Below are 11,429 nucleotides of genomic sequence, written 5' to 3'. Positions count from 1 at the left end.
GCGGCGGTGGCGATGGCCGCCATTGGAGGTGGTGGAGGTTGTGGACTGTAATGACAGTTGACAGTTAGCTTCTTTTTTTCTGCACTTTCTCTATTCTGATTTTTTTTTAAATTAAAAAAAGGAGTAGAATACCTAGGAGAATTCTCTGACACAAATAATTAATAACTCCCTAGAAACTTTATATCAGTAGTGTATAATTCTCTCTCTTAATAGTCCTAAATAAATCTTGCATCACTTTGGCCCTATATTTTCTCTTATCTGATTTATTATCATTTTTAAACTTACGAAGTCATAATCATATATCATATATATCATATATAAAGAGAACTATAGGCACGTCTACATGGCATCACCACAAATCAGAATTCTCATTTAATTTATTTATTTTCAAAACTACTTTTTTTCTTTCATTAAAAATTGTGACTTTAATGAATAGTTGCGACTTTTATGAAAAGTTACGACTTTAATGAATAGTTGCGACTTTTATGAAAGTTGTGACTTTTATGAAAGGTTGTGACCTTTCTGAAGGATTGCAACTTTTCCAAATAGTTGTGACCTTTTCGATAAAGCACAAAAAAACATTTGTTCACACTACCTTTTGTTGTCTATAAATAGAGGGATTTCCTCCTCATTTTACTACAACAAAAATTCTGAACTTCTTCTTTTTTTTCGGCACAATTAAATATTTGTGTACTTTGCTTCTGTTGAGTAGCTCACTGACACTATTGTTTATGTTATAGATATTGGTATGTATTTTTACAGTAATTAATTTATGCTTATGTTATTAAGGATAAATGATAAGATGTTATAATTTTCATTTTCCTTTACATTATTAATGTTTGTTACTATGTAATCTTTTGTGTAAGATAATATAGTTTTTTAATTTTAATGACTTATAAGTTTTAAGTATTATTTTATAAACTCCGTGATATTAAATTCCCGCGCGAGGCGCGGATAATTTTACTAGTTTTAATTAAGAGGATATTTTTAAAGTAATTAATATTTGATTGAAATTGGGTGTTTTAGTTATTATTTAGCTAATTATAATCTCTGGTTATATTATTATTTGTGATCAGATATATTTAATATATTTTTCATTAAAAATGACTTTAAATATAAAGATAATATTTAATATAGTGCAATAATTGTGCAACAATATTTTTTTAAAAAGAAAATTTCATGTATATGCATGTGTATCCGGTATCAATTTCACGAGTGCATTTAGTCGAATATGAAAGCATGTATCCAATATCAATTTCACTAGCGTATTCAAAATCAATTTCATCTAATGTATCCAATATCAAATATTTAGTGTATTTCTTATTAGATACAATGTATCTAGAACAAATTAAATTTAAATAGTGTATCCGTATATAAATACATGCATTTGGTATCAAAGATACATGTATTTGATATCAAATATGCACTAATACATTTATCAATGACTGTTAAGTGTCATCACGATGTAAATAGGTCAAATTCGGAGTTTAAACCATGTATATTTAACGTTGAACAATCTTGGCACAAGCTCTTCCTCTGGCGCATTGGTTAAGGGTCTTCAATTCATCCGTGTGGTTCTGCGTTCGATCCACTGTTGCTACATTATATTTTTTGGTTTTATTTTGAGAGAAGTCACACTTACACTGGTACACACATATTAATTTTAATTTACCTAAAATTCTTAAATGTTTCTCAAATTTTTTTAACTTTTAATATTACAATTTTGATAATATATTCTTGCATCAAACAAATACATTTATTAATTTTAATTTACTTGAAATTCTTAAAATGTTTTCTTAATTTTTAATATTACAATTATAATAATATAGAGTAACATATATGAACAAATTATTTTAATTTTGAAATTTGTTATTATACAAATATTATGTATTTCTTATTTTTATCTAACATATAATGCACTTTTGAAGGGTGAAAATATAAATTGGCAAACATTTTACATTAAAAGTTTGTTCTTATATATTTTTATAACTTTAAACTCAAAGCTAAAATCAATACATGCATTTTATCTTCTTCCTTTTAATTGATTTTTTATTTATTTGATGGGTGTGATTTGTGTTTCGTATAAAGCTAGACACAATGTTCAATTATTATTTTGCTTTATACACAATAATTCATATATTCTTTATTATATTAAATTAATGCATCAGGAGTAAAAACTCGATTGTTTGTATTTGATAGTAACAATCGGTAGGTTAAACAAATAACATTCAGCTCATTTATCAAAAAATATATAATCTTGAACATCCTTGATAAAATTTCTGACTCCGCCACTGTTACCATGAGCAGGAAAAGGAGAGAGAGAGAAAAATAGGTAGGAGAGATGTGAACTAGAGAAATAAAAAGAAGTTTGATAAGAAGTTATTAAACGCCGAGTGATTATGTAATTATTTTAAAATGTAATGAAATTTAATAGATGATAGGGATGTTTATCTAATTACTTATTTTTTTCAAGATTAATTAGTCCTGATTAGTAGTGTGACGTATCCAAAATTTAATAACAACCTTAAACATGTTTGTCATACGATACCAGATTAAGGGAGTGGTCCATAGAGTGTAATTTTCACTTGTGGCTATCTTTATCAATTCAATACCATATATTATACCATTTTCTCTATATTTTACTCACAAAAGTGCAACTTTTTATCATATTATATAAAATTTAGTTAAAGAGTTCATTTTTATCCAACTTTTCTATAACTTTAAGTAAGTAACATTTTTCAAGTAGCCAATGTTAATTTTTTCCTGAACTTCCTTTAACTTCAATGTTTATACTTAGCTTATTGAACCACATAGTGGCCCAATCTACTTTTCTTTTCTTTTTTATTTTCTCATTTGAAGTAGTATATGTGAAGTTAGAACATATACGACGAAATATTGACTGTAGAAGATAAGCAGGAGTATAAATTATGGCCATGAAATTGAATCCCATATCCATATTTGTGAACCAAAACAAATATAATAAAGGTGTGAACCACTTCCATCTTTTTATTTCCACAAGACAGTGACTACACATAAAAAGCAAAACTTTCTGCTCCTCCAAGTGGTTTTACCCCACGATACTTGTTATGATGGGTATTGGGTGGTAGGTGATATTTGTGTTGCTCGGACTCTTCAAAATTTTTATTAGGTGTATGTCGTATTCTTCAAAAGCTTTGCATTTTTAAGTGATCCGACACGAGTGTAGCAACATTTGGCGAAGATATTTTAACTAGAAATCAAATCATTCATTGGAAACTCAATTAATACTGAATACACGTAATAGTTTTTATTGGCTTTGAATTGGTAGAAGATTTTCAAAACTCTCCCCAGGGAAGTATAATGGGAGAGACACTAATAGGGCTTCTTACAGTGTGTTTTCCATTCTGTTCAACCCAAGTGATTGAACCATAATTAAAAACATAGCTCTCATGACCTTCACCTCTATAGCGAATAGTCAAAGTGTAGCTCTTCTTCTCATATTTTTTCCCAAATGTTAGAACTTGTGGTGATACTGAAATGCTGGTATTCTTTGGCACTTCCACTAATGCTTTATATCTAGCTGCACCTGAACCAACATTCGTAACCGTCCTTGTAAATTTCTTCACTAACAACGGATAGTTGTTACCATCACGGTCAAACTCGTATAGAGCAGTGAATGATGGGTAATTGAGATCATCTGATGCATTTGAGCAGTTGTGGTGATTGGTTGCTGATCTAGCGATGGTTTTGAATTCGTCTTCTGTGAAATTCATGGAGCATAGAAGGTTGACATAGTCTTGTGGAGTTGCATCGTATATTAGTCCGGGATCAAGTGCTCTGTTGGGATCAATGAGCCCTGGTCCAATGCCGTATGGTGTGGTTGGTTCGTTGGTAGTAGCCACAGTGATTCGCTTTTGAGTGTTATCCAAAGGGTTAGCAGTGGTCATTATTGCTGATTTAATAGCTGATGGACTCCAATCAGGATGTACGGATTTTAGCATTGCAGCAATTCCAGATACATGAGGACTAGCCATGGATGAGCCTGATTCGATGTTGTAGTCACTTCCCAAAAACATGCTAGTACCAACACGAATGGCATCTACCTCCGGTGGCCAGGCGCCTACAACTGACACCCCTGGTGCTATTATATCCGGCTTTGATATTCCAACATAGCTTCGAGCAGGACCTCTACCGGATGAATAGGCGAGTTTGGGTGTAGGTGTGATGACATCTTCGTATGTCTCTTGAAAATGTATGGTCACAGTAGGGTGCTCAGTTTTCCTGATGTAATCTTTCACTTGCTTACCTTCCTTTCTGCCAATCACAACCCCAGGGCTGTGAAATGATTTGGAGGTGAGTGTTCTTGGATCAGAAGAAATGTAGATAGCTGCCAGAAATCTAGTATCCGTTACGCTGTTCATTTGAAAGGAAAATCCAATTGCAAGATCAGAGGAGAAATCCTCCGGACCATCACAAACAATGACTTGAATGAAGGGTGCGTAGGCATCGGATAACAATTCAGTTGAATTGCAAGAAGAGGCGGTCTTGTTATACGCCAGGGTTGTATCCTTGATAATTGCTCTCAAGGGAAACAAACTCCAACCCCTAATCTTTTGCCCATTGCCTAGAGTCAGAGTCCCTGCAAAGGTTCGGTCTGTGGAAGCTGATCCAACAGTCATTATCCACGGGGCTCCATTCACTAGAGTTCCAAAATCTGGACCGCGATTACCTGCTGAACCAGTCACGAGAATGCCCTTCATCATAGCACCAAAAGCCCCAATTGCTATATCGTCTCTATATAGCGGAACATGAGCTGATCCACTAGACATGGATATGATGTCAACTCCATCAGCAACTGCCTGATCCATACCAGCAATCATATCTGAACTGGTTATCGATCCAAGTTCACGCCATGATACTTTGTAAATAGCCAACCTAGCACGGGGAGCTACACCTTTTGCAGTTCCCTTTCCATATCCGAAGTAGGAAACTCCTTGGACATAATTTCCTGCAGCAATTGAGGCTATATGTGTACCATGACCCCAAGAATCCCGGGCAGAAAATGTGGTAAGATTCACATGAGTATTCTCAGCTACAGCTCCCTTGTAAAAGTAATTAACCCCAATAATTTTTCTATTGCACAATGAAGAGTTGAAATCAGTGCCTTCTCGACAAATTCCCTTCCATCTTTTCGGGATTTCAGGCATACCATCATCCCTAAAGCTAGGCGATTCAGGCCATATCCCCGTGTCAACGAGACCAATAATGACATCTTGGCCAAAATTAGAAGCTGGCCAAAGACCAGATGAAGGATTGAGCTTAAGGAACTCAGGGGTATGTGTAGTGTGGAGTTCAATGGGTACGTCTTTATGAGCCGAAACAAATCCTGGAGACTTTTTCAAAGCTTCTAGTTCATTTTGGGACAAAACAGCGCTGAAGCCATGAAATACATTGTCATAAGAATATAGAAGCTTTGGAGCAGGATGGTGGCTATTAAGTGAAGCAGGAGTTATAATCTTAATGGATTCAATTGTAGAAGAATGCCAGTGATGGTGAGTAGCAAATATCTTAGGCATTAAAGACTTGTCCAAATGGACAATGTATGTGCTTCTCTCTGCTAAACAGAGAAGAGGAGCAAACAGAAAAAAGAAAACAAGAAAGGAGTAGTTATTAGGCCACTCCATTTTGAATTTTGAGTGATGATTGTATACAGTACTTCTATAAGAATTTATAGATCAATGTAGTTGTAGATATTTCAAATTTGAAGATAAGCACCATTTATTTCATGTCAGAGATTTGGTAGTACAAATGTGATAATATAAAATGTCATAGCGTGGTCCCTAGGCGGCTACTAATCAAGCGGTTCCCATGCCATAAGTGATTTGATGGCATTTAGTATGGAATGTAAAGATAATTTGTGATTCGAAGTAATGTAGATCACATTACATTGTTGTTGCTAGTTGAAATATCATGTCTAGTGGTTTTTTTTCCCTCAGAGATGGTCTGTTCTTTGTTGTCGAACTATGGGATTGACTTACCCTCCAACCGGTTGAATAGGTTTGAAAGAAGAGATGAAAAAATTGTTATAAATAAAGGGCTTGAAGGACGTCCTCTTTACGACTCCCAATCTAAACTCGTGCTTCACCCATGATCCAGCTCTCTCATCCACATCAATAGTTGAATATTATCAACTGGAGAAAAAATGGATTCAGCTCTCTCAAAAAGGAATATGAAATTGTGAATGGAGTTTGCTTAAACACTTCTTTGAAGTAACTGAAGAATTGGGGCCCTATAATTACACAGCGATCCGAATGTCAAAGTTTCAGAAAAAATAGAACAAAAATCAAACCGAAAAATTGATTTATTTTGGTTTGGTTTGATTTTCGATATTTATGTCCACCACTAGTATTTACCAAAATATCTTATTACATCATAATGCTATATACTCACAAGACAATTCCATGGTTGACAGACAACTGAATATATCTACTTGGGTTGGGAAGGATGGGAGCCATCAGTATCTAATTAACTGCCCACTTGTAGCAGTCCCTACTCTGCAGCTGGACTGGTGAAGTCCTTAAATTCTAAGACTTTTCAACATGTATATTGGGATGGTCATTACAGTACTAACAAATGAAGTTTACTTCCCAAAATTTCAAAGACTTTTCAAAAAGAATGATATAATTATCTGATTTTCTTTCTAAAATTTCACTTTTAAATTCTAGCTAGATTGCTTAGACATTCCATCACTATCCAAATGGGCACAATTAGTCCAGATTTGGGAGATAAAGCGCCATCCGTCAAGAGATTGTCCATTCTCAAGATTTGAACAAGAGATATCTAGTCATCTCACTCCTAGTTATCCAAACATACCTTTAAGCTTCCCCCCAGGCCCACTGTCTCCTTCTACATGATTGATTTTGAGTCATTCATCAAACTCGGGACCATGAAAAATGTCACTATGCGCTCATCTCCCCGGATTGATTCTCACCTCCACAGCAGAATTGCGCCGGTAATTTTGAGTCATTCATAAAACTTGATTGGTAAGAGTTCACTTTTACACAAATATGCTGTCTTTACTACATTAGTGTCACTCAAGCTCATTCCAATCTTCTCCACCTAACAGTATTAATTGTTACAAGGACCTAATCTTTTTATGTGTCCTATAAAGTCGATGAATATTTGAGTAATGTGTAGTGAGTGAAAATGGGATCAAGAAACATTTGGTTTCCATATTCTCCATATCTAGTCTTGTTTTCATGGGCACTTTCTGCTCATCTCTTTTTAGCTATCGCACAAAGATCCACTTATATTGTCCATTTGGACAAATCTTTAATGCCTAATGTCTTTACTGATCACCATCATTGGCATTCTTCCACTATTGATTCTATCAAAGCTTCTGTTCCTTCATCAGTAGACAGATTCCACTCTGCTCCAAAACTTGTTTACTCTTATGACCATGTGTTTCATGGCTTCAGTGCTGTTTTGTCCAAAGATGAACTGAAAGCTTTGAAGAAGTCACCGGGTTTCATTTCAGCATACAAAGATAGAACTGTGGAACCTGACACTACTTACACATCTGATTACCTCAAGCTCAATCCTTCATCTGGTCTATGGCCAGCTTCTGGTTTAGGCCAAGATGTGATCATTGGTGTTCTTGATGGTGGCATCTGGCCCGAATCTGCAAGTTTTCGAGATGATGGTATTCCTGAAATCCCTAAAAGATGGAAAGGAATTTGTAATCCAGGCACCCAGTTTAACACTTCCATGTGCAACAGAAAACTCATTGGGGCTAATTACTTCAACAAGGGACTTTTGGCTGATGATCCCACTCTGAACATTTCCATGAATTCTGCTAGGGATACTGATGGTCATGGCACACATTGTGCTTCCATTGCTGCTGGGAACTTTGCGAAAGGTGTTTCCCATTTTGGATATGCACAAGGAACAGCAAGAGGGGTTGCCCCGCAAGCTAGGATAGCTGTATACAAGTTTACCTTTCGTGAAGGAAGCTTAACATCGGATCTAATTGCTGCTATGGACCAAGCTGTTGCAGACGGTGTTGACATGATATCCATTTCTTTTAGTAGCCGTTTCATTCCTTTATATGAAGATGCTATATCTATTGCTTCTTTTGGAGCTATGATGAAGGGAGTGCTGGTTTCAGCTTCAGCTGGAAATCGAGGTCATAGTTGGGGAACTTTAGGCAATGGATCTCCATGGATCTTGTGCGTGGCAGCAGGCTTCACCGACCGGACGTTTGCAGGAACATTGACTTTGGGCAATGGATTAAAAATTAGGGGGTGGAGCTTGTTTCCTGCAAGAGCCTTTGTCAGGGATTCTCCGGTGATTTACAATAAGACTCTATCTGATTGCGGGTCAGCTGACTTGTTATCACAAGTTCCTGATCCCCAAAACACCATCATCATTTGTGACTATAATAAACTTGAAGACGGTTTTGGTTTTGATGGTCAAATTTTTCATGTCACTCGAGCAAGATTTAAAGCAGGTATCTTTATTTCTGAGGATCCAGCAGTGTTCAGGGATGCTTCTTTTACCCACCCGGGAGTAGTGATTGACAAAAAGGAAGGGAAACAAGTCATCAATTACGTTAAAAACAGTGTTGCTCCCACTGCCACCATAACATTCCAAGAAACATATTTGGATGGAGAAAGGCCAAGCCCATTTCTTCTTGGATACTCATCACGAGGGCCCTCCAGAAGCTACGCAGGAATTGCAAAGCCAGATATTATGGCTCCAGGGGCACTTATTCTTGCAGCAGTTCCACCTAATATCCCTTCCGTTTCTATTGAGAACCTACAATTAACCACTGATTACGAGCTTAAATCAGGCACATCCATGGCTGCACCCCATGCAGCTGGAATTGCAGCAATGCTAAAAGGTGCACATCCTGATTGGAGTCCTTCAGCTATTCGCTCTGCCATGATGACTACCGCAAACCATTTGAATAGTGCACAAAAGCCTATTACAGAGGACGATAACATGGTTGCCTCGCCTCTAGGCATCGGATCAGGGCATGTTGATCCAAACAGGGCACTTGATCCCGGCCTAGTATATGATGCTACTCCACAAGATTACATAAATCTTATATGCTCTTTGAATTTCACAGAAGAGCAATTCAAAACATTTGCAAGATCATCAACCAATTACGATAACTGCTCAAATCCATCAGCTGATCTCAATTATCCATCATTCATTGCCTTTTATTCAGACAGCCAGGAGGGTAACTACCCATGGTTGGAGCAGAAATTCAAGAGGACCCTTACAAATGTTGGTAAAGGTGGAGCAACTTATAGAGTAAAAATAGAGAATCCTAGGAACTCTACAATTTCAGTGTCACCACAAACATTGGTATTCATGAACAAAAATGAGAAGCAAAGCTATACTTTGACAATTCGCTATAGAGGCCCCTTCAACTCAGGTCAAGATGGGTCTATCACTTGGGTTGAAAAGAATGGAAACCATTCAGTAAGAAGTCCAATAGTGTTAACTAGCACAGTTGATTTGTGGGGGGCAGAAGATTAGGATTTATGATCCTGACATTATGTATGCTGAATGAACAAGTTTGTGTTATTCGATAAACTATGTATGCGTTACAAGCAACTTTAAGCCTTTTTATCGCTAAGAACTCATTGTTCTATATAAAAAAATAAAGAGTTCAATAAGCTTTCCTTGCGATGTACTACATACAGATAATTCGCTTAAGAAGATAGACACCATAGAATGAAGCATGAGATATAAAATAACATATTGGAGATATTTTTCAATTGTTGAAACTTGAAAAAATTAAAACATAAACGTTTGTGGTTGGAAATCCAAGCAGAAAAATCCAGAGACTTTTCAAATGATATTTTGGGGATGGGCACTATAATTGAAGATGTTGATGGGTCGATGACAATTTTGAGCTGGCAGAGTCAGAGGATTATCCAAGATTTTGACAAGATGGGTGCATGATTACGAAAAAAATGTATTTTATAAATTTGATCAATTTAATTTTTAGGTTTTAATAAGAACCATAAATTTTAAAAATTATAGGTTCAAAATATATAATACTACTAGTTTTAAATTTTAATACACACATTTGATTTAATTATATAAAAATTTTACAGTGCTAAAATTTTAGGAATTTTCAATGTGACACACTTGAAAATTTTGAAAGATTAAAGAAAAAAAAAAACAAAAAAAAAATTAGTTGAAACGTCAAAAGTGTAATCGATAACCAGAGGTGTTACTCAAAAAGACAAGATAGATAAAATATTAAAAATTTTATCCTCACGAGAGATGCACACAATCATCATTGTATTACTATATGAAATTTTGAAAGTGGATTCACACATCTATATTTAAATATTTTTTTTTAAAATATAACATTACTATATATGATCTAGAGAGGGGTGCATAGGTTCACGAAATCACGTGAACCCACGACACCCCCTCTACATACGCCCCGAGTAGAGTTGAGGGTTTCTGAGAGGCAGGACAATATTCGAAATCTATTGTTTGTCAAGTATAAGACATTTTCAATTCGTTATCAAACGTCAAGCAGAACACATTTTCTATTTTAAAGTTTGAACTTGAATTTTTTTATTAAGTTGGGAGGAATCTCAACTATTTCATCATATCCCTGATGTACTTTTAAATTATGGTTAATTACTTGTTCACATTATATATTTTCGAGTTCGGAATCCATTTGAGCCATTAAAAGATAAAAGTGACACAAATAGCCACCGTTTTAGAGTATACTTAAATTAGGCTAAGTGTAGTTTTTTCTTGTATTATATCAAAAAATATAACTGACAGATGTAAGTCTAACGTCTCCGTTTCTATTTTTTGATATAATGGAAGAAAAAATTACACTAAATCTATTTTAATTATATTCTAAAATTGTGGCTTATTTGTGTCATTTTTATCTTTTAATGGCTTAAATAGGTTCCAGACCCTATATTTTCATGCTTAGTTTCTTCTGTTTGAATAGTACACTAACTCAACAAAAAAGCTAACTGTCACGACCCGAGCCTACACCCTGGACGTGGCCGCCACTCGAAGACCATTACTGGTCCCCAAGAGAACCCTCATCCTGGCTGACTACAAGCGGAAAACTGATTCAAGCATACAAAGCTTAAAAACTTAAATAAAAGTTCATAAAACTTAAATACAAACTTTAAGTCCAAAGAAAACTCCGTATAATAAAATATATACAACTCGCCATAAAAAGGCAACTTTAGTCTTTAAAACATTTAATAAAATAAATGATACAGACTTCTCAACTATACTGACTATCTATGAAGCCTCTAACTGATAAAGATGGAAGTCGGGACAAGACCCACGCCATCCTAACAACTGATATAACTGAAAGGTAAATGAAATCCTCTGAAAGTAAGGAGGCTCACCATAACTAACTCGAACTCTCGGATGTATCAACGAAGCTC

General features: G+C 35.4%; 3 protein-coding genes across 4 annotated transcripts in view; 1 reads left to right on the top strand and 2 right to left on the bottom strand.

Moving 5' to 3' along the window:
• The window catches only part of LOC102602697 (protein RETICULATA-RELATED 4, chloroplastic), a 4,687-nt gene extending 4,489 nt beyond the window's left edge, over nt 1–198 (bottom strand). The window contains exon 1 of the mRNA XM_006345341.2: nt 27–198. The gene's annotated coding sequence lies outside the window, so the exon portion shown is untranslated. The remainder of the gene's footprint in view (nt 1–26) is intronic.
• Nucleotides 199–3,144: 2,946 nt separating this feature from the next.
• On the bottom strand, nt 3,145–6,224 carry LOC102603030 (subtilisin-like protease SBT1.7). The gene has a single exon (XM_006345342.2). The coding sequence runs from the start codon at nt 5,661–5,663 to the stop codon at nt 3,315–3,317; it is 2,349 nt and encodes a 782-aa protein (XP_006345404.1). The 5' UTR covers nt 5,664–6,224; the 3' UTR covers nt 3,145–3,314.
• A 412-nt stretch (nt 6,225–6,636) lies between these two features.
• The window catches only part of LOC102603703 (subtilisin-like protease SBT1.7), a 19,630-nt gene continuing 14,837 nt past the window's right edge, over nt 6,637–11,429 (top strand). The window contains exon 1 of one of the 2 annotated variants that reach the window (XM_015307855.1): nt 6,637–7,227. In XM_015307855.1, coding sequence (XP_015163341.1) covers nt 7,186–7,227 — 42 coding nt within the window. In that variant the 5' untranslated portion in view covers nt 6,637–7,185. Of the gene's footprint in view, nt 9,407–11,429 lie in introns of both variants that reach the window. The other variant, XM_006345343.2, reaches the window with a different exon arrangement.

Source organism: Solanum tuberosum, unplaced genomic scaffold (genome assembly GCF_000226075.1).
Source record: "Solanum tuberosum cultivar DM 1-3 516 R44 unplaced genomic scaffold, SolTub_3.0 scf00068, whole genome shotgun sequence".
Lineage (NCBI taxonomy): Eukaryota > Viridiplantae > Streptophyta > Magnoliopsida > Solanales > Solanaceae > Solanum > Solanum tuberosum.
The sequence above is the reverse complement of the archived record's forward strand: the minus strand, read 5'-3'. Positions and strand labels throughout refer to the sequence as shown.